This window comes from Plectropomus leopardus, chromosome 3, assembly GCF_008729295.1.
Source record: "Plectropomus leopardus isolate mb chromosome 3, YSFRI_Pleo_2.0, whole genome shotgun sequence".
Taxonomy (NCBI): domain Eukaryota; kingdom Metazoa; phylum Chordata; class Actinopteri; order Perciformes; family Serranidae; genus Plectropomus; species Plectropomus leopardus.
In genome coordinates, this window is record NC_056465.1 from 14,455,178 (window position 1) to 14,478,907 (window position 23,730).

At 40.1% G+C, this 23,730-nt stretch overlaps 1 protein-coding gene across 2 annotated transcripts; it reads left to right on the plus strand.

Moving 5' to 3' along the window:
* Positions 1 to 7,291: 7,291 nt before the first annotated feature.
* On the plus strand, positions 7,292 to 20,803 carry mknk2b (MAPK interacting serine/threonine kinase 2b). Of its 2 annotated transcripts, none has more exons than XM_042514979.1 (14): positions 7,292 to 7,415; positions 8,061 to 8,277; positions 8,792 to 8,882; positions 9,125 to 9,244; positions 9,385 to 9,482; positions 12,029 to 12,108; positions 12,293 to 12,366; positions 12,534 to 12,638; positions 12,796 to 12,851; positions 13,058 to 13,153; positions 16,883 to 17,077; positions 17,215 to 17,379; positions 17,486 to 17,526; positions 17,643 to 20,803. In XM_042514979.1, exons 2-14 carry the CDS (start codon positions 8,227 to 8,229, stop codon positions 17,914 to 17,916), a joined length of 1,446 nt encoding a protein of 481 aa, XP_042370913.1. In that variant the 5' UTR covers positions 7,292 to 7,415; positions 8,061 to 8,226; the 3' UTR covers positions 17,917 to 20,803. The 2 variants fall into 2 exon arrangements, with proteins under 2 accessions (XP_042370913.1, XP_042370920.1); XM_042514986.1 differs by having other exon boundaries at positions 7,293 to 7,415; positions 9,143 to 9,244.
* Positions 20,804 to 23,730: the final 2,927 nt, after the last annotated feature.

A 23,730-nucleotide genomic window follows, 5' to 3' on the forward strand; every position in this document is an offset into this window, starting at 1 on the left:
CGTTTTTAAATTAATACTGAGTTATAGATTTATTTATTTTTTTAAGTTTAGTTATGTGAGCTTCACCACTCACCTCTGATTAATCAGTGCAGTAATTTAGCTTTCTGGTGGAGAAAGTATTACGGACAAATGTTACAATAGGAAATAAATTTTTTTCTACTTCTGACAGTAATTTTTTATATTTTTAAGAACCTTTTGGGCATTTAAATACTTTAGTAGGGCTTGGTACTATTTTTATAAAAGTCACACAGACATTCCTAAAAGAACTTGGTAAAGTAATGTCCTGCTGGTGACTGACATTATCAAGTCTGTGTCATAGCACACTTTGGGCCTCAGGCCACCGGGCAGGATCTCAGATGTCAAACCTGCAGGTGTTTGTTGCAGATACTCTTGGCAGCTGAAAGTCACACGAGACTCAAACCTCACATGCCAAAACTCTGAAGGCAGCACGTGTTAAAAAGACTAGATGTTAAACTGTCCACTGGGTGGCATCAGACACCAAAAGCTGTCTTTGGAAATAACTATAATCCCACAGTTTAATGTTGTAGCACTTATGCAATCTGCCCCGTGTCCCAGTTATTGTCATGAAGAGGGGAAGTAGGCCCTCTCTAGAACTGATTTGGGTTAATGATTCGATTAAGCCGGTTATGTAAGAAACAGGCCAGACAGTACTGCGATGAATACACACAGAGAGTTTTTGTTTGGAATGAGCTCGGCTCTGCATGATTGGGTCAACAGCACTCAAAAATGGGCCCGAGAACAACATTGTTGGTGCGATTAAGAGGCAGTTACCAGCATTAATGGTTTGGATTGTGTTAATAATGAGCAACAGTCTAGCACACAAGAAACACCCATATGTAAACACAAATACAAGATATAATTTTAAGAGCCTGCAACTTGTGACAATCATAAAACATGAAGTACAATGTGTCCCTGTATTATCGCTGCAGGAGGACTGGCACTGGGTGTAAACATTTTTCTGATCCAGTATAATAGTCCATTACAACTAAAAGGCCTGCATTCAAAATCTTACATAAGTATAACCAGCATAACTGAAGTATTAAAGAGAAGCCTCTTTCAGAGTGCTGTATATTTTATACCATCAACCTTCAAAGAGATATAAACGTTTATTAACACTGAGTTTATTTAATGATTCTGAGCAAATTTTAGTCACTTGAGGTTTTTATTAACATTCGTGGAGAGTTTTCATCACGCTGAACAGAAGAAATAAGACACGAGAAATAATCTGCTAAAACTTAATCCAAATTGTTCATTTCACACAAATTTATCATATACTATTATTGTGTTTGACTATTCAGGGTAATCATACAGTTTATCAGTTGATCTCTACTATTATTGTTATGCACTTGAATATCCATTAGATGTCAGTCAGATTTTGTCAGTTTACTTGATAAAAAAGAGGTCCCTTTTTAGCTGATAAGGGTGGAGTTAATCCCTTGATATACCTAACGTTGTGTAGTTTCATCTATGATAATACACTTTTGTATAAGTGACTGAAGCTGTCAAATGTAGGGGAGAAAAATTACATCATTTCCCACTCAGATGTAGCGGGGTAGATATCAAAAGTGGTATAAAATGTAATTAGTCAACTAAAGTACAAGTGACTCAAAATTGTACTAATTCCATCACTGTCTATCAGTATATTCACAACTGAAATATATTGTCTCCAACATGAAAAACCTGTTAATGTACTAGATCTTAATGAACCAACATGATGTAATATCTTCCCCAATAACATCAACCACTGAAATGACCTCATTGCCTCCTGTAACCTGATCCTCTTACAGGATTGTCCCTCCTCTCCTCAGAGTCACTTCCTCTAAAACTCTCCACTGCACTCTGGCAGTGTGTGTTACGTGCTCTTCGCCCCCTCTGGTGTGTTTTTCCTCTTCTGGAATGTACCAAACTGGTCCGGGAGGGTTTCCAAGACCTGAAGAAAAGCACTGGAGGGAGGCCAAGAACAAAGGGGAAGGATTTCAGGCTGCAACCAATCAGACTGGAGCTTGTCCAACTCTGTCAGGGTTTACACAGCAGCGTCTGCCATGCTGTTTTGATGGTACAATGTGATTATTTACACGTAGAGAAAAGGGGAGATTATGTGACTCAGCGAATGTTTGAATGAGTACACACCCTTAACGGTTTTGTGGCTTGTCAGTCACATGCAGAACTGTGGCAAAGCATGAAAAATTATCACGATTTCAGCGCCCCACAGCTAAAAAGGACCCGCAAAAGTTCCAGAAAGATGAAGAAAAACAGAGAAGGTTGCCTCAGTTGGTCCAACCTAAACCCCATTGCCTCTTTTGATATTGATTCACAGAAATGCTTGCTTATGCATCAACTCTATTCTATGAAATTGTTGCTTCTCTTTCTCTTACAGGCACTAAATTTAAAATCTCATGGACGAAACACGTTATTTGAAGGTGTATATTGTCTGAGGTTTAGCAGGTCATACGATTTTATTGAAGAAATAATCAGCAGATTAATAAATAATAATAATTGTTAGCTGTAACCCTAATTGTCACAGTAAAGCAATAAAATCAAAGTGTAACAAAATGTAGGCTGTCTCCCTCTGTGTTCAAAGATACTTTTGCATAACCTATTGTGAAATCTACAGACACATATCTTAAATGTACTCACCTCTTATTAGTTTCTAAAAAGTTATGTATTGGTCATCGTTTATCATATGTAAACACAAAAACTTTGTGTCATCCAGAAATAAAATAGTAACACAAGCGCAACAAATCAGTGCGAAAAGTCTATGGAAATGAAACATTTAAGCTGCATGCTGTCATTGATAGCAGTCGTATTGCCCAATATGGAAGGAGATTTCAAGAACTTCGTGTTTTGTTCTATGTGTTTATGCAAAAAAAAAAAAAAAAAAAAAAAGGATGTGAAAGGTTTTCCAGAGCACAACTGGAACAAAACAAAAGACCGTTGCAAAATCCTTACATACTCCTTCAGTTTTACTGAATATTGGATTCGTTTGAGTGCTCCAGTAGGTCATCTTTCTACTGGAATACATAAAAGTTCACATTTTTTCTGGGGGTTATATTTGAGTCTTTTTCTGGCTGGAGGCAACTTGCTTCTAGGAAGTTTGCTGTGGGAAGGTTTTCTTAGAAAGGGAGTGATCAGCACCCTGGGGCACTGCGGCCTTTCCACAAGAGAAAAGTATGCGACTCATTGTAACCGTGTAAGACGGCTGGCTGCTTGTAGCACGCTTGGCCTTTGACAGATTTATTTGTACGTGCCAAACATATGCTTTTCATGAATACATCTGCAGTTAAAAGACCATACTTCTGCACATGCACAGATGCATGCAGCACTGTACTGTTTATACTAGATAGTACAGGAATGTTTTTGCAACAGATCCTGCAGGTTCAAGCTGACGTTCATCTCAACACGTGAATCAAACTGCGAGCCATCAACAAAGCATGTTAAATGTAGCTTTGTGCATTTTTAGTCATAAAGCTGCACTATTTTCTCAGGATAGCAGTGTTTCAGGGTTATAATTAACACCTTAAACATATTTTTTATGCTTAAGTAGCTTTAAGGTTCCAGACTGTATCATGTATTAATTATAAGTAAGAATAAGATTTATTACTAAGTTCACTTACAAGGAGTTTGATTTGATTGTGGCGTACAGATTAAACGTACAATTATCATATTTAACCCTTTGAAACCTGGGGAACACCACTTTTCTTGTGCTGCTTTCAGACTCCTTTCAGTACGTGTTAAACCTGTGAGCTCTGAGCAAATTGTTGTCATTTCTTTAAAAAAAACATAGGGGAAAAGGCAACGAGCAACTTGGTGAGAAATTTTCTTTAAATTACACGAAATTAGTAGATTTTGATTTTTTTTTTAAATTAAGCTAGGGGAAATAGTTATATTTAAAATTATCATTTTTACATTTTTCAGATATTGTTACAGAATTATTATACATTTTAGCACTTTTCCCAGTCTTGTTTGCCATGGGTTTTTTCCCCTTTATTTTTCTTTTTCATTTGTCTTTTTTTTCTTTTAACTAATTTTCAGGCAATTTTCCTCTATTTCTTTAGTAATTTCTGGATAATGTTTGGGTCATTTCTTCTGTTGTTGCTCATTGCCTCACTCTGATGTTTCTGGAAGAAATCAAGACAATTTTCTCAGGTTTCAGAAAGTTAAAGGAAATAAAAATAAGGCCTGCAACACTCAAGAACATAAATATGTTATGTAACTCTCCAGTAAAGAAACATGATGTTTACACTGAGTGAAGAATTCAAACCCAAGACTCCATATCTGTTATGGCTGCACTGGTGCATGCAAATATTGTCTCGATCAAGATTTGGCTCTTGGGGACATTTGTGACCTCCACTAGGGTCTAAAAATAAAGTTCTATTTGAACAATGTTTGGCTGCATTGCATGAATTTATGCTGATTGGTACATTGTGGTTTGCATTTTGAAACACTGGTGGGACAATTTTGAAAATGTGTCGAATGCCAACTTCAGTGCAGCGTACTGTATTGGACAGTAAAAAAAATCTGCTGCTTTAAATCCAGCATCGGGACAATGTAGAGGACAGGCCTCTGAACTTCAGTGTCCTCATGAACAACAAAAACACCTCTGTCATATCACATTTCACACTGGAATAACCGTCTCCCTAAAAACAGAATCCCTCTCCTGAGTATGTCCTGATGGAGTGCCATCCACATCAGAAACGAGGTTGCTGACACTTGAAGTTATTTACGATGACCTATCCCCTCTTCCTTTTGACCTGTAGTAGCCCAGACCCACCCCTCACACTCCTACGTGGGATCTTGTTTTCCTACTAAACCTGCAACTACACCATGTGCTCCTGACTGTGGAGAGTCAGCCAGCGGCTTGCGTAATGTTTGCTACCACTGGGCTTATGTTTGAGGGGTAGAAGGAGAGGAGGAAAGTCGCCAGTCACAAGACCATCCAGTCCTGAAAACAACCCATACATGGTTTTAACTTGAACACCTTTGATAAACAATAGATTAACCCTTTGAAAACCTGGATCGACATCACTTTTCTTGTAAGATGCCGTCACAAGTATCTAAATCTTTGAACACTGAGCAAAGTTGTTTCATTTCTTACAGTACAGTTTGACAACAACAATAAAGCTTTGCCGTTCACGGCATGCAATGCAGCATGTGGTCATTTTCTATTATTAGTATACACCTAATAAAAGGGATTTATGTAAAAGAATAATATTAATATGAGACAACAAAGGGCTTTGCAATCCCTCTACTGTACCTCATTGCCTTTAATCTCTGAAAATACTGTACGGACATGTCATGTCTGTGGCAATATTGCTTTGGCATCTCACAATTAGCAGACAAGTTAAGAGAGCTCACGTTTCTACATCATCAGAGTTCTTGGATTTCTTTCATTATCACAATCGTGAGACAGCGTCTCCACCCTCGTCTGACCAGCCTCCTCATTAAGCCCCAGAATGTGCCGAGTCTGCCTTGTCACACATCACAAAAGGTGGGGGCTGCAACTGGCTATTATGCTCACCTAATTAATTTGAGTACATTTCCATTTTTTGTTTTCTAAGTAGCTCTCTTAAAAGTATCAAAATAGCACTTTCCTAAAAGCAAATAGACTTTAAAGAGACATCTATTGGCAGAAATAGTATATAATATTTAGCTATGTTTTCATTAGTTTATAGTTACCTGAAAAAACAATTGTGTTTTTGTCACCTTAGCATGAGCCTTTTATATCTACATATGGAGCGGGTCCTCTCATATTACGGCATGCTTTTCTAACCTAGAACAAACATACCAAATGACAGGGACATTCACTTTTTCGTCTGTGTCGCCCACCATAGTTCTCACATGTGCCAGATGGTAGAAGTTTCACTTCTGCAAACTCATCACTGGATGCCACTAAATCTTACACACTCGACTTTAAAATCCATAAATTAGTCGAATCAAAATCCACATATTGACTATTACTTCAACTTATATCCATTTGTGAAAAGCAACATTTAATCAAATACAGTGGGCTACTTGAGGCGCTTCCATATTGTGATACTTTATAGTTCCTCTGCTAATACAAATATACATGTATTTGATGGATATAGTTACTTTTGAAATAGTTTTATAAACAAAGCAGATGCTGGTCTCACAAAATATAATGTTTTATTATCAATTAAGATAACCTACTGTAAGTAAAAAGTAACATGCAGGTTTTCTGAATTTGCTCCTATGAGTAAGATACTTTTACTTTTGCCAAACTACTGGGGGTAACTCTAGTTACTTTATTTTTTAATACTCCTGAGTATTTAGGCCTACTTGTACTTTAGCAACATCTTGAATGCAGGACTTTTACTTCTGAGGTATTTTTCCGTTGCTGCTTTCACTGGAAAACAAAAGCAAAACCTGATAATTACCTCTTGATTGCATGAGAGTTGCACGCGTGTTTGTGCCTAACTGAAAGCCACAACAGCTGAAGTCATGATTCTGCCCCAGTCCGGGTGACTCAGACGGCGGGGGGTTTCTTTGAACACCCATCTGGCCATTTCCATTCATCACTGGGCGTGAGAATAAAGTTTAAGGCTTATGATGTAAATGTTTCCAATTCTGAGACATACCAATAGAGAGATGGGTGGTGTATGTCTGCGTGCGCTCATTGTTTATGAATTTTACGTAACATAACGCGATCCAATTGTTCTTTTGTGTAAAAGCACATGGTCATAACATTGGCTTGACGTCCAGTCACAACAGGACAAAGTTATTATGATTTGAACATCGTCATAGTATAAACTAGTGGATCTGGTTTGTCTGCATATTGCTCTATTCACATCTCTCTCCGGCCTCACAGAGATCTCTGTCTTCAGATCAGCCTGAGGTGCTGATTGTGCCGATGTGCACGTACCACGTACTGGCCGTTTCGTTCCTCCATACATCTCATCATGGGGCCTCTGGAACAAAACAGAGTTCACTGGCTGCGTACCATTCCGTGTATGTTAGCAATTTCGTTTCCAACCTTTTCCTGAAACGTGTTCAGATTTTCACCATAGTCGATATTTAACTAATTAAATACGTAGATTATTATTTATATTGTATGTATTTCTGCATCGCGCCGATCAGCTATTTACGCTGCAAACCTCGAGAAGTGGTAAAGTTGTTGCAGCGACACGAGATGGAACCTAGCCACCATATCCGTTTCTAGAAAGCACGTGACCCAGCCCGTCTGTTGTTGCGGTCCCTAGGAGGGAGGAGACAAGGAGGAGTCACCGGGGAGGTTATAAAAACACCTCCGCTGTTGGTTTTTCGCCACCTTCCACGCACTCACTATCTGGCGACTCCCCCCCGACCGTCCTCTGCGGCTTTCGAAGCAGTGGGTCAAACAACGACGCTAACACTGGAGCTGTAAAATTAACAACGGGGTGAGTACAGGAAAGTAGTTTTGGGTGTTCGTTCTGCCATTTTGTTTGAGCAATTTCAAATGTAACGGTTATTCTCGCAGCGCTGCAGTGACGTCGCATTTTTAACGGTCGTTCACGTGTCTTTCCTGACGTTAAATTTACATCTGTCACAATGGTTAACTCGAGACCAATGCTCGCGACTTGTCCAACATGACTCGGGAGCGTGTTTAACGGCTGTTAGCTCATCGACTGTTAGCTTCCCTGCGGCTGTTGATACGACCGTCACTGGTGAAACTGGAAACAGCGTGTCTTTCCGACACATTTGCTCATCTTAACCAAACTATAGTATTGTAGGGAGTTTCTTTGTTTTGCATCCTCTTAACTTGTCTTATTTTACTGGCTGTAACTAACCTAACAGTGCAGCTAATCGTGGGCGGCGCTGTAACGTTAGTTAGCTGCTGCTGCTGCTGTTGTTGCACTGTGATTGTTTTAGTGCCCCAGGAGCATGTGACGAATATAAACCGACGTTAATCTGCCATGGTTGGGCTAATGTGGTGACGCATTCATTTAAACTGGCGAATCTTTGGTTATAGTAGGTTGGTGTTTGACGAACGTGTTTTGGTAATGTGAATTATAACGCTGCGGTGTGGTTTGTATTGTCCACAGGGCTCCCGTTTAAAGCGCCGCAGCAAGCTGACCAGCCAGCGCAGTGTGATCACTTGCGACTCTCTCTGAAACGACTTTCTGTTTCGGAGAAGTGCAAATTGATATCCCAAAAATACCACTGCCGCCGCCGCATATCCACCAAAAAATCACCCCAAATCGAAGCAAAATGGTTCAAAATAAGATCACCGAAGTCACTGGATTTCACCGCTCTTTCAAGGTGAGTGTGATGGGATAAATGCAGAGTTGCTATCACCATGCTTTTGAGGAAGCCATGCAGAGCACGTTTGTCAGCCTGCGAGAGGACCTCACCCCGCTATATATAAATACATCTGTCGCTCTCCCACGTCTCATGGTCGACAAATATGCTGTGTGGCCTGATGGCACGTGCGTGTTGAGTTAATGAAAGTGTGACTGGTGGGTGGCAGCTAAGAAGTTGAACTGCTGCAGGAAATTTGGCTCTTGCATCAATGTTTAGCAATATTTATGTCTGTGTGAATTGCAGTAGGTCTTTGAATTACTTCATGGCTGTACATCAAATATTCTTAGTTGTTTAAAAGTTTCCACCCACCAGCTGTTTTTCTGTTTTGAGCCTACTTTCAATGTGTGGCTTTAGGATGGAAGATAAGGAAGGCTCTTATCAGTTATGACTTACAATTGATACACTCAGCTAAATGTCTCGTTGATAAGATTACATACCTTTTACAAGCACATTTTTCATTATCTCATTTCAGGGCCAAAATCCGTTTGAATCTGACGACTTCACTAAAAATGGATCCCATCTTATTGATTCGTCATTTAATTTTGATTCCTCCCCAAGACACGGTGAGTATTTAACCTCAGTGTTGTGAAAACTGTAACTTTCTTATCTTTGAGTTTTGTCAGTGTAATTAGTAATGCTTTAGAGGAATCTAGTTCATTCATTGAGGCTGGTTTCTGAAATATGGCATAATTGTATTGTTTACTTTCAGCAACAACATTATGACTGTCCATAAGTTTAATTTTCTCTTTTATTGCTTACTTTGAGTTTGTTTCAGTTGTTTCCTCTCTTGTACATAATAATGTAGGCTCTCCTGTTTTGACAGACATGCCTTCCAGCCAGCCTATCGACATCCCCGATGCCAAGAAGAGAAACAAGAAGAAAAAGCGTTGCCGGGCAACTGACAGTTTCTCTGGACGATTTGAGGGTAAAAGCTTATTTCTGGCATCATTATGTTGTTGTTTTTGAAGAAAAAAAAATACATAAAACATTGTATAGTGCATTCAGAGGTAGTCTGCCCTTCAACAAAACTGCGTATTTTCCCTAATGCGTGACACTCTGCTACAGATGTCTACAGACTGCAGGAAGAGGTACTAGGAGAGGGTGCTTATGCCAGAGTGCAAACATGCATCAACCTCATCACCAACAAAGAGTATGCTGTCAAGGTAAGAAAGCAGACTTTCTCTCACACTTACTAGATGACAGTAATATATTTGAGAACATTTGCATAATGCATGGAGTCTTGATTTTCTGCAAGTCAGTGCTCCTGTCTCATGAGTCTGTGAATGTCGTTGTTGCCACATAACACTTGCTTGTTGTCTGTGTGGAGCACCATGGGTAGTGATCAATGTAGAGATGTTACATTTCTTGGACCGTGCTGTGTTAGCTCATCATTAACTTTGAGATGTGAGTTGAGTTATGAAATACCTTTGTACATGAAAGAACCCTCAGCAATTGTATACAGTTAAAGAGCTAAGTGCAAGAAAATTAGGGCGTAAGATGTGCTCCATTGTGTCCATGTTTCCTTCTTTTCACTGGTCTTTCTTTAGAAATCTTGTTAAAGTTCTGATCCTGAGGCAGGATACTTGTGTTCATTTTTATTTCTGAGCTCAGCCTTCTCTATTGGATGTCTGCAGGCTGTCATCTTTGTTGTGCTACTGCTGCACTTTTCCCCCCCTTTTCTGAGTGAGCAACACTAGCTGCTGTTAGACACTTCCCCTCACTGTTTTTATAGATGGCCAGCCTATCAGAGAGCAGGGAGGGATACACCCACCCCTTTTCTTTACTCCTATTGCCTACAGAGGACGCTCGTAGTGAGAACATTGTGTACTGGTTACTGTGCCAAAACAAAACCCACATAGAGAGAAGGGAGGGGCGCTGGGTGAGGGTTGTGACCCAGGGTGTTTACACGGCTTTGTTCTCCTTCTCGCTCAGTACAGTTTTACTTTTTTTTTTTTCCAATGGGGTGTGTACTTGTGAATACATGTCTTGACTCCTGGGGGACTTCCCTTTTTTCTCCTTTTTATATAATTCCCATTTCCTCATTTTTCAGAACAAAACATTGTGAAAGGTTATTCTGTGTTGAAAAGTAGACCTGAGGTTTGTTTTTCTTTTTGTAGATTCTTGGCCCCTAACCCACTAATCCTATTGGGACATTAGACATAAACAGCAAGCTTTTTTTAACTGCTAATTAATTCCTATTTGCTGTCTAGAAATGTTTAATTTTGAAATGAGGTGTGGACAGTTCAAAGCTGGTTTCCCATAGAGCAAGGGTCCATATCATCATCAATTAATATTTCAGAGGAATCGGAGCACACACTGTGTCATGTGACAATGATCTGTTAGTGTTGTTTACTCAGAGATGGTTTGGTATATCCCTTGGGACTTTGCAGTTCTGGGGGAGGAGGCATGAGGGTTGGCAGTTATTGGAGGTCATTTAGGAGTCTGAGCTCCTGCCAGATGTCCCGTCTGTCCCCTCCCCCTCCAGACTGTGTGGGCTCCTTGTGTTGCAATTGCAACAAAAGCCTCAGAGTACCAAGGGTGAGCAGAGGGCTGTGCAGTGAATGCCTATCAACAAATCCTTCTCCTTGAAGGTATTATTTCACAACCCTGGGTTGATGATTGAACATGCAGCGTGACTTGGTGGGGCCTTGTTTTGCAGCAAATTGTTGTGATTCTGATCTCTAATTTTGATAAACGGCCATAAATCTAGTACTTGTCTATTGACTGTCCACCCACTCATCATGTTGAGAATGAATTTGTCAGCAATGTTTTTTATTTTTGTTTTATCTTAATGTGTCATTATCATGGTTGGAGGCTTGTGTAGTGATCGGGAGAAAGTGAGCTGATTGGGGGCTGTTTGTGCTGCTGACTCAGACTGGAAAAGTGCAGAGGCTTTGGACTGCTCACAGGCCTCTTGTCTGTCTATTAATCCTAGACACACACTGCAACTCTGGCCCCGCTGGGCTTCAATAGCAGCTGTAATCCAGCTACCAGGAAGAGAAACATGCACAGCCTCCCAAGCAGACAATAACCAACCAGGGCTGGAAAGTTCAGGCCTTTTGCTTTGGTGTCAGCAGTCTATCTATCTCTCTCTCTCTTGGCAGGGCATCATGCAGCTGGTGGCCCCTCGGTGGTTTAGTTACAGACAGGACAAAGTTATATTTAGCAAGCTTTTTTTTTGTTATCGTAAACAGTTTTGGATTAGCCCATGGGACGTTTCAAAGGAACACTTACAGCTACTTAAGACCACTTAAGATTTAAATATGGGTCACACATGAACTGCTAAATATAGGGATGCCGTGACTTATTACAACCTCATGCTGTTGTCTTTTGCAAACAGCACTGAATGTAGGTTAAACTATCTTTACAACTGTGACACAGGGTGGGTATAATGGTAGGAAAGCAGGAAAAATGGTTTGGTCTGGTATGAAAAGGAAAGAGTTCTAGGGCACTGTATAGGGAGTATATAATCTGTGCTCTACAGTAAACACAGGCACGGCTGAGGTTTTGTGGTGCATTGTGAGGGGGACAGCCTGAACCCAAAACATTAACTCTCATGGATGAGCTCTGTTTTTCATTAGCAAACACAGCATTTTTCAGAATTCAGAATTTCTCCCTCCTACTGCTATGGAAAACATGAAAGTCAGATTTTTTTTGTTCAGTGGAATATTTTTAAGTAATGTGGCTGAACTCTAATGTTCTGTTTCAGATCATTGAGAAAAGACCGGGTCACAGCCGTAGCCGTGTCTTCCGTGAGGTTGAGATGCTCTATCAGTGCCAGGGCCACAGGTAATTTACTTGTGTCACAACAAACTAATGTAATGCCACCAGATGAATGCATGGAGACGATGTGCTGAATCGTGTTCTTTTGAACGCCCTTTGTCCTCTTGCAGCATAGTGCAGAATTCACCTTAAATGTTCACTTGTTCACTCTGTTTACAATGGCTCATAGTGCTTTTTGCCTTTCCTGCAGTAACATCCTGGAGCTGGTGGAGTTCTTTGAAGAGGAAGACAAATTCTACCTGGTGTTTGAAAAGCTTAGAGGAGGTAAGCAAATTACTGCTGCAGATGCCTGCATCAGATCTTCAGATCCTCTAATACATGTACAGTCTCAGTCTGTATCCAGTTGTTTTGTCCCTGTGTGGGGAAAGGATTCATTCTATTCTTATTGCCTGTGCATTGACCTGTAATACTCATATTTTTGCCCCTACTAGGGTCAATCTTGGCACACATTCATAAGAGACGGCACTTCAGTGAGCAGGAAGCCAGTGTTGTCGTGCAGGACATCGCCAGCGCTCTAGATTTCCTGCATAACAAGGGTAAGGCCTCTCATACAAAATCGAGTCTTTTCACTCATGAAGAGCACCAATACTAGGAGCACCAATAATAGGAAAATACATCTTTCCTGCACTTTGGCACAAAGGCCAAATCATAGTAACAACTAGACTGACTAATTGCTTTCCTTTTTTTTTCTAGGAATGGCACATAGAGACCTGAAACCTGAAAACATTCTCTGTAAGAGTGCAGACAAGGTGAGTTTGCTGTAAGCATATTTCAGAGGGCAGCTAATGTGATTATCCATTGCAATATTGTGCTCTAAAATAATGGTTATATGAAACCTGCTATTGATAAATGGCAGTGAAAATCTCTAGTCCCTCAATTTGATATTCCATACAAAATGCTATAACTGAATCATACTGCAGTTGAAGTTTAATAATTCCGAACGTGCATCTCTTAGATTTCTCCGGTCAAGATCTGTGACTTTGACCTGGGCAGTGGGATCAAGCTGAACAGCGACAGCTCACCCATCTCCACCCCGGAGCTCCTCACTCCTGTAAGTCCACCTGCATGTTGTGGTTGTCTCGTTAGCCAAGCAGTTTAGACCACTTTTATGAATGTGATGGTGCTGTCACAGAATTGGTCACATTTCCCTTTACAATGGTATGTGACCTTGTTGTGGAAAAACTGGGTTCTTTCAGGCTGTAAAATGATGTCCTATCATGTCCAAATCCCCAGTGGCGTTAGCTGAACGGCAGCGTGTGATTGGGGGAAAGAAAATGTTGTGCATTAAGGTTAAACTAGTTCAGTGTTTGGCAGTTTCTCTGAAATCACATGGATGGCTTCGCGAATGTCCCAATCTGGCAGCTTTTACCTTGCCTTATCATGCTGAAGTTTTACCAACAATTGATAGATATCCCTCAGTTAAACGTCAAGGTCTGGTTGCTTATCAGTTGCAAATATTTAGCCCCCCCCCCCCCCAGTTTGAGGGTTATGATTGTTTAACTCTTGTACTGTCGTCACAACACAAAGCAAATCCTTTGAGGACTACCCAGAGAAGTGGGACCCTTGCAGCCTCAGAGGGTAATGGTAAAGTTGAACTGGCAAGCTTTCCACATGTCAACACTCTGTCTGCTGGTTGTCTGGGGGGCTGAATAGACGAACCAGAGCAGGTGAAGGATAGCAGTTTAGCCTGCAGGAATGTAGGAGTGGGTGGGGGGTTTTCCAAACTGGTAACTTCATCTTCCTTTAGCAGAACCAATGGATAGAGCCCATCCCTGGACTATTTGAAGGGGAGATAGTTATGGGGCCCATGTGCCCTCTCGTGTTTAGTCTACACAGACTTCGATGATCACATGTGAGTTAAGTACTTCGGGGTGCAGCTGTTTATTTGAAATGGCCTGTTTGACAGTGGGCAATCTGGTGGAGAATTTTCATCTCCATCTGCTGCTGTAACCATGATCATAGTTTATGGACTTATGCATTTTAGAAAAGAAAAACAGGAGCCTTCATAGAAATGTAGTGGAGTCAAAATTACAGTATATGTCTTCCAAATGAAGTGGAGTCAAAGTAACACATTTCCAAAAAAAAAAACCCACCAAAACTCAAGTACAGAAACTCAAAAATTATACTGAGGTATAGTTTTTGAGTAAATGTACTTAGTTACTGTCCACCACAGGTTGTATATAACCTCAAGACTTTAATCTAATACAAAGATTTCAGTGGCAGAAAGGTTGATGCTTGAGAACAGGACACAATGTGATAGTCTTGAAGGCTGCAGGAACACACTGCGCTTCGCACAGGGCCATGTCCTGTGGTATAAAGTTACAATAAAACCAAAACACCTTAGCTCTTGCTCATTTCCCCTTTCTCTCTGTGGTACCAGAGAAAAACATCCACCCTCTCTTTCTGCTTAGTCTCCGCCCAGTGGCCCCAACCAGGCTTGTGCTTGTTTGCGCTTTCTTTATGTTCATTATACAAAGGCTGTGCATAAGGCTTGTTCTAGAAATTTTAGTCTTTCCCCCATACCTAGCAACTGAGATGTGATTGGTTGGATCGGTGGGAGGGGGAGGGTAACGGGGAGGGACGAATAGCCAGAGTGCTCATGCGCTCTGGCTTGTTTTCTTTGCCTTGATCACAGGAACAATGTTATCTGATTTTCATCTCACTATTGGCACACTCACCCAGCCCCCCACCACCATCCACATTCCTACAGTTGCCTTTTCACAATTCAGTTTGCTTTTGCATTTATTGCTTATGCTACTAATATGACTAAATGTGTTTAATCAACTTTATCTAAGGGCTTTTTGGAAATGTATAAGTTTACTGTGGATGTGTGCTCTCAGGTACAGTCAAGCACAGGGAGGAGAGGAGGGCCCTCTCTAGGAAGAAGCTAATTTTAGTGTACTAAGAACTCTGTATAAGTGACTCCCTGTCTGTCTGCTTGGCATTAAATAAATCTGACTGTTCACATGTCAGTGCTCACGTGTTAGGAACTTGGTGGATGTGTAACATGTAGAGGCAATACAGAAGCAGCAATAAAGGACAAAAAAAAGGAAGCGCTGCAGTTATTTGTTCTTGTCACAGATGCAGGTGCAGCTGTTCGACAGGTCTTCCTGTAAGCCTCTTAAGATAATCCCGTAGTTTACAAACAGCAGAGGCGTGAGTGTGTCATCAGTGGTGTCAGTATGGCCTGACTAGTCACATGGTTTCAGGAAAGCCCCAGGTTGCGATACCAACAAATCCTGTGATAGCAGCAGCTCATTAGCAACTATCTGCAACTCACAGGAAAGTTTAAGTGACTGATGCAAGTTCAGAAGGTGTTTGCAGCAGCACAGGAAGGTTTGTGGCTATACAACGAGCCATGATTAGTTCAGCTCTTATCAGTGGCAGTTGCAGGCAGCCCTGTACTGGCTATCTTTACCCTGCCTTGTCTTTGATTGACAGTGTATTTGTGGCTTTGAAACAAGATTAGCCTTGATGGCCATTTTTAGATAGTACAGCTATTACATTGCCTTTCAGTTTCAGGGCACCATGGTTGGCAAAAATATCTTTTTGTGCCTGTGTCTTTTATTTATGCGGCAGCTGCATTTGGCCTGAATCCTGGGGGCTTGTCTGTAGAGGCAGCCGCCCCAGACATGATGTTAGTGTTGGAAATGTGGGGGTTGGGGTTTTCTCTCCGACAGAAGCAGCTTTGTCTGAGATGAGATTCCTGTGCAGAAAATTTCATTACATAAGGGTGCAGCAGGGTGGAGGAGGAGTCAGGAGACAGCTGGGATTTGGTACTGGGACACAATAGATGCCTGCTCAATGTAAACATGCTCGCTCACAGATGGAAGGAAGGATATAGGCCAGAGGGCTTTATCAGAATGCAGGCATAGGCCGAGACGAAGTGTTAAACATAGTGACGCGCTTGGCTGTCTGCTACAATTTTGAAAATCACTGTTCAGCCAAAAGACTGATAAACAGACATTCTCAGAGCACATCCTCTGACTGTGTAGTAGTAGTTTGTTATATTTAGGATGTCACTAAAAATGTTAAAGAATCCAAACTCTAGACATGAAACACAACTTAAATTTATACAACTGTAAGATTTCTTGTTTCAGATAATAGAATGAAGCCACGATTAAATGTCTATGTGCCCTGCTGAACCGACGACCTGGCCCTCTTTTCTGTTCCTAAAGCATTAAAACGGCATTTTGGCTTTGTTTTTTAAGTTACATAACCACAAAGGGCTCAGCTCAGTCTCTGGCTCTGCAGGACAGCCAATCCTCTTTTCCCTGCTCAGTGTTTGGCCTAATTTCTGTCTTAGCTACATAACAAGGTACCGTCAGAGCTGTGCCAACCCTTGACCTCATCCCGTTCTGCCTGGCTTATGTACAGCTGGTTGGTCAAAGCAGTGAGTCACTGCTGCTGCCTACCCACATTGACCTGCTTCATTATAGCCTAGCCCTCCCTTCCACTACCCGTGATATGTAATTGTACACGATGTTCCAACTTAGGTGTCCTCGACACATTAAGAAAAGCTGTATGGCACTTTTTAAATGAACACATCACCACATATAAGCATGTGACTGTCACATAGGCTGCCCCCTCCCAATGCACAGCCCAAGAGTGGGCCCCAAGCTCTAACACTCGCAACCACGAGGTATCAGCTGAACGAAGGAATGTAGGCCACAGCCAAGAGAGGCTTGTGTTGCTCTCTTAACTCTTTTCCTGCTATTGTTTTTGCTTTCTGCTTTTTGCTATCCCGAAGGCTAACAAACCTCCTTTTCTTGTTTTACAGTGTGGCTCAGCGGAGTACATGGCACCTGAGGTGGTTGAGGCCTTCAGTGAGGAGGCCACAATTTATGACAAGCGCTGTGACCTGTGGAGCCTTGGAGTCATCCTCTATATCATGCTGAGCGGCTACCCACCCTTCGTAGGCCGCTGTGGCGGTGACTGTGGCTGGGAGTTAGGGGAACCCTGCCACACCTGCCAGGTAATACTGAAACAGATGAATTTATTCCTGCGTTTTTTCTATATCTTGAACAGAAAAGTTAGTAAAACTTAAAACTATGTATCTTTTCCACTGAGGTCAAGGTAAACTAATGTGAACATGTTTATGTTCATTTCTAGAATACTTTGTTTGAGAGTATCCAAGAAGGAAAATACGAGTTCCCAGAGAAAGACTGGGCTCACATCTCCTCAAGTGCCAAAGACCTAATATCCAAACTTCTGGTTCGGGACGCCAAAAACCGCCTGAGTGCCAGCCAGGTGCTGCAGCACCCCTGGGTGCAGGGGGTAAGTCAAAAATCATCAGTTATCTCTTTCACAGACATTCTTTATGTTTTGGGTTAGTTAGTGTTGAGTATCCAAAATAATTAACTTGACTTTTCATTTTATTTAGGGTGCATCTGAAACTTTACCAACATCCATCCTGCATCAAAGGTGAGAAAATGTTACAGCTGTAAAACACTGCACTCTCTCTGACACTTGACTTTAAAATATTTGCAATTTGTACGTCATTTTTTGACTGTTTTCGTTTCTCTGATCTTGTCCCTTAGAACCAGCAATGCCAGGGATCTGACATTCTTTGCTGACAAGGCCATGGCTGTGAACCGGCAGCTGGCTGAACAGGATGGCAGGGAAGACCAGCAGCAGCAGGAAGTCCCGTTTGTTGTCACCGCCTCTGGCTCTTCCATGCGCCTCTTTCCTCCTTCCAACTCCAAGCTGGCGACGCGCAGGCAGCGGAGCAGCCAGCCCAAGGGAGGGCCCGTCTCTGCTGCAGAGCTCCGTCAGCTCTTGGCCCCTCTCGTTATTGTGGGAGACTGTGCCTGAACTCTGTCAACCCTGACCTCTGACCCCTCCATCAAGATTCAAGTCCAGATCTAAGACTACCCTGAGACTCTCTTTCTCCCCAGTTCTGGCCCCTCTCTCTGACTGTAGCTGGCCTTGGTTCCTCTGCCATTCAGGCTTTCTTGCCTCGCTGTAAAGGGAGATGCTGCTCGCAGCCCTTCCTCAAATTGCCTTCTGCCCTTTTGCAGCACTTCTGAAGCACATCAGCCCAGGGCCTGCATATAGCAAACACACACACATATGTGCATGTCAGGGTTGGGGAGGAGGGCCAGTAAATGATTTGGGAGAGAGAAGTATTTTCTAAGTTATGTTCTTTTTTTGTTTTCATAAAACTCAGTTCAGAAGAAAGCAGAACACTTATCTTCGAAACTAAGCTCAGACACCAAAGGACAACCTGTTGTGCTGCTCCCACATTACAACTGGATCCACTGTGAATTAAGTTATCTGGAATGTTCTTTTTGCCTGTATGTATATGCATGAATGGCCCATCTGCAGATACGTACAAGCTTATGCAATATGCCAAGATGAAGGCTGTTCCTGTCTTGAAGGGATTCAGTGAAAAGGGGCTGGTAGGGCTGTAAGCCAATGCTGTCCGTGCCTGGTGCGGTCCATTAATATGGCTGGGTACTTCAAAGATTTTTTTTGTCTCCATTTAAGATAAATTCCTCACACTGGGCCTCCTCTGTAAATGTCTGAGACAAAACACGCACTCATCCAGGCTGGTGGCCATGCACTTACTGCTCCTGGAGCAAAGAATGTTTGTCTGTACCCAGCCAGCCATGAATCACTGTTGCACCAATTCATACAGTTTATGACATGAACATACGTATATGCCAAATTATCAGTGGCCACACCTTTCAGTGTTAATATGAGGCCATCCGGCAAGTCTAATAGTATTGGATTAAACTAATTCACTTGGTTTATGGTGCATGGCCATCCCGAAATTAGACTTCTGAGCTATCTCTGAAGTATATCTGGTCTGTTGGTACAAGCTTATTTTGTTAAGTGAAACTGGGTCAGTGTTACTTTCATTGTTAAGAACTCCTGACATGTCCCCTTGCCACAACCAGAACTTGTTTTTGTTTATTTTTTTGTAATTTTTGTTTCTACAAATCAATAATTAGATTTAACCTTGAATATTTTGTCAGTAAAGGTTAGAACTCTGATCAGGGGTTTGAAAAGCACATTTTGGCCAATGTGACAGAGTGTCATCTGTTGATCAAATACACTTTTTGGACCATTTTTTTTTCTCATAAGGTTCACTATTGTCTTTTTTTTTTACAAGACACCCCTGTCAAAATAATGATATTACAAATTCACATTACAAAATAAGAGTCAGATGAGACTTTCCAAAAAAGAAATATAAAAAAGGAAAAACATTCCACAAAAAGAAAAACAAAAAAAAGTCTTCCACAAACGTGTAGCTGTATTAAGTTTACTTTATTTTTCATGTTTGAAAACTCCATGTCATTGTGCCACACTGATTTTTTTTTTTCCTTTTTTGTATGGCTGTTAATAAGCTTTTATTTTCTATATGGTGGTTTTCATGCAGGTGCTGTTCAGTTCAGGTGAAACACCGGATGTTTTCCTTGTTTTGTGTTTTTAAAAGTTCAGAGTATGTGGTGTGAGAGGTGAGATGGAAAGAGTTTGTTTAGTTCATCTGGAGCGTTCATGCCCAGTGAAGGCGAGTTTTTAAGTTTTATTTTTTTATGTGTAAGAGTTGGCAATAATCTTTTTTTTTTTTTTTTGTTAATTCAGATTAAGTTAAAGATCATTCTGACACTGACAGGAAATGGACTGGTGATGAGGTCTCACAACACTGTAACCATCTCACCAAAGAGGGTTCAAGTCATGACGTTGAACATGTGATCATCACCTAGCAGTGAGAAGTGAGGACTTCTGATTGTCCATGTCCTGTTGCCAGCACTGCAGCGACGGTACTCTGGAAATGGCTCTCTTGGTGTCGATATGCTGATGATAGGACACTGTAATAGTTCTAAATTACCTTTCTACAGATGCATCGTTATGGGGTTTTATGTCTTATAATAAGACTTACTTGAATTTGTGTATGCAGCTGTTTCTTCTCCATTTGGGAAACTACTTTGCTATTGGTAATCTCAAAGCATTAAGCTGATGATTAAGGCAATCTTGGGGTTTTGAAAATACCTATACAGTTCAGTATTCTGCCTTTTTCTCCCTTTTGAGCATCATATGAGTCAGTCCCTACTTTTTGATAGGGTTGACTCTAACGCACAGATTTTTGGCCATACTCTGTAATATCCTGAATGGTATAATACGAGTGTTCTTGGTCATGACCATTTCTACTTTTGTCAAATGGCAGTAGCTTTTTGGACTGCCTTTTACTTGGGGGGAGGGAAACGGGACAAAATGATATCCTTAACTCGCAATTTTTATATTGTAAGTCATTTTGAAGGTAGGAAGTGTTAAAATCCAGTCATTCATTCAAATGGACAGTCCATCTTCAACCTCCCCACAATTTGAATGTAGCCCACAGGCAAAAGCATTTACAATCCAGCAACATTGATCAAAATGTTTTATAAATACTTCATTTCATGGGCATGGTGTGGGGTTATTCTGTCTATGTTGATTCAGTCCTCAATTAACTATTTTTTTGGGAGATGACATCTGATTTTAACACTGTCTGAATTACCCCAAGTCCATCATGTTCATGGGAAGAAATTTGAAATAAATAACATCCTTTAAATACAAAATATTTTGATTTAAAATAAGCACTTTACTGTACCATGTGAATGATTGCAGTTCACTCAAAGCAACATTTATGACAGTTGCTACAGAATTTTGTATTGTTTTTCTAAAAAAAAAATGCAATAAAATGCTTTGAACTACACACTTGTTTGTCTCACTATTATAGTGTCTTTGTATTTTGCTAAATAGGCTGAGGTGAAACTGTACTTCCCCTGTAATGAGCTTTCTCCTGTATAACTAGTTTCATATTAACTAGCAGTTATCTTTTGGCCAAGGTTGAGGTCATTTCATCAGATTCTGTGCTGTAAATCTCTAATCAGCAAAACTCCCTGATACCGGACTCTGTCACATGTCCTTGGCTGATGGCAAATATGAGCTCAGTTGTTCACATAAACACACACACACACACACACACACACACTCTGAAATGTGACAGTGGTTTCACCTTGTGTTAGTCATGCAGAGAGCTGCTCTGAGGGGGCGCTGTTAGCAGTTGCACAGACCTGATCTGACAAAACTGATGCAACCTGCTGCAAGAGCTGCAGCTCTGTTTGCCACCTCATGATCTGCCTGGAAATACAAGACTTCTGCTGAATTTGCAAAATTCAAGTGTGTCGTTTCAACACTGTTGCAAGTCAGGATGTGTCATTCTGAGGTTAAAAAATCTGATGTATCAGCTGAAATAATTTAAGAAACATTACTGATGTTTCTCCAAGTAGACGAACTATAAAATGGGTCTGCTTAAAAGATGCAGATTAATAAACAATGAAATGCCAACAACAGCACAATCAGCCCCAATTACCTTTATACTTGATGAGCTATCAATTTGGGATTATGTTTCATAATGGATTATGATCTGTATATTATTCTAAGATCTATCAATTAGGGATCACTTTCATTATTTGTATTATGTCTGTTATTAATTGATTCATTCATGCATCTTTTACTCTATCAGACGTAAAATAATTCATTAAATTTAATAAAAAAGGTTAAAAAAGAAAAAAAGCCCATCACAATTTCTGAGAGCCCAATGTGATGTTCCCTTGTTTTCTTTTTCTGGTCAACAGTCCAAAACTCAAAAAACAAAAACAAAACAAAAACATAGAAGCAGGAAATCCTCTCACTGCATAGCAGGGATCAGCAAATATTTATTTGTTTGATTTAAACTTGTTCACCAGTTAACAAATTATCAAACAAAGTAGTTCCACCTCAATATTAATGTATTTATGTACAAAAATGACCACAATAATATTTAATGTGTCATCCACTCCTTCCCTTAGATTTTAATGTGCTGCACTTTACACAGACGTGCAGATCAAGCTTTCAACAGATCAAAAAGAAAAGACACAGAAACACTAACTCTGTCTGTTGCATAACCTCTATTTCTACATTGCAGACGTCATAAGGCCGAAGGAAATTAAATGATGCAACAGCCGACTGTTTTCGGTACAGCCTCCAGAGATCATGTCTGATCGCTGAACCTCACAGGTTCTGATCTCCCTCTGGTGGAGAACTCACACAGCCGCATGTGGACTCACACTGCCAGCATTCAACTGACAGTAAATCCTCAAGGTGTTTACATATGATAAACTACTTTATATAAAGGTGCAGTAGATAATATCCTTAACCCACAACTGAGAAGATAATATAACATTTGTTTGGGTGCATTAGAGATTAGATAAAGAGAGGAACAGATCAGTGTTTTGTGAGCTACATTATGAGGTTTCAAGTCATGAGATTAAATTCTCATATCTGAAGATGGTCGACTGACATCTGTTTCTGCACTAAGTCAGAAAAAAAACATTTAAATTATTCTTGAATAATTTGGCACATAATGTTGTGTTTTATGATCTCATTATTTCTATTTGTTTATTTATTCCTCATTTAAGCAATTTGTAACTCAGTTATGAACAGTGCTAAACAAATTAAGTTAACTATGACAAAATCATATCATATAGGTAAAGAGTTGCCTCTACATGTTAGGCTGGCCCCTTCACGTTTTTAAATCCTGTCTAAAAACACATTTTTATTCTCTGGCTTTTAACTTACTATGAATGTAGCTTTGATATCATATCATCCTTTTATCTTTAAAACTGATCTTTGGGTTCCTACAGATTTGTTTATATGGTCTTCCTGTCTTTTTAGTATTTTTTTTGTATAATAATAATTTTGCCTTTCTTCCAGTGTTTTTATAGTTTTTGCAATTGTTTGAATTGTACAGCACCTTGGTCAACTAATGTTGTATTTAAATGTGCTTTATAAATAACTTAGGATTTGGATTTGGATATATCCTTAAAAAAAAAAAAAAAAAAAAAAAAAATAAATAAAAAAAAAAAAAATATATATATATATATATATATATATATATATATATATACATACACACACACACACACACACACATATACATATATATATATATATATATATATATATATAGACACACACACACACGTGAATTTACAGTCTTAGAAGATCTAATGTCTTCCTGTGAACTTTCCTGGATAAATAATTTTATACTTGTGATGTCTACTCTGTATGTAGATAGAAACGACTCATTCTAAGATGATGAAAACAAAAATTCTTATTTGCAGGTGATTATAAAGTAATGAAATATAATAATTATGTTTATTATTTACAATATCCGTCAAAAACACACACACACAAACACACACTGGACCTTTAATGGATTTCAGTGTTTTTCTGTTTTCTGATTATAACTTATACCAAACCGGTAGCTGATTTGACATTTGAGGCTACAACGTTCAGCTAAATGTGCAGGTGTATTTGGTATTTGAAATATGCTTTCTACTTTTTAAACTCTCTAAAATCATGTATTTTATACCAGCCTGCTTCACACCCAATAAACTAAAATATGCATTTATATGTCTAAACTAATGCTATATTTTTCCAGCAGAAAAATCACTGATTTTCCTGTGTAGAAAATGAACAACTGTACTAACAGGTAGCATAACATCTAGCATAATAAAACTTTAAGTGATATTAAATATAATACAGCTAGGCAGCATAACCCAGGTGACCAAGTAAAACTAACATATATAAAAATGT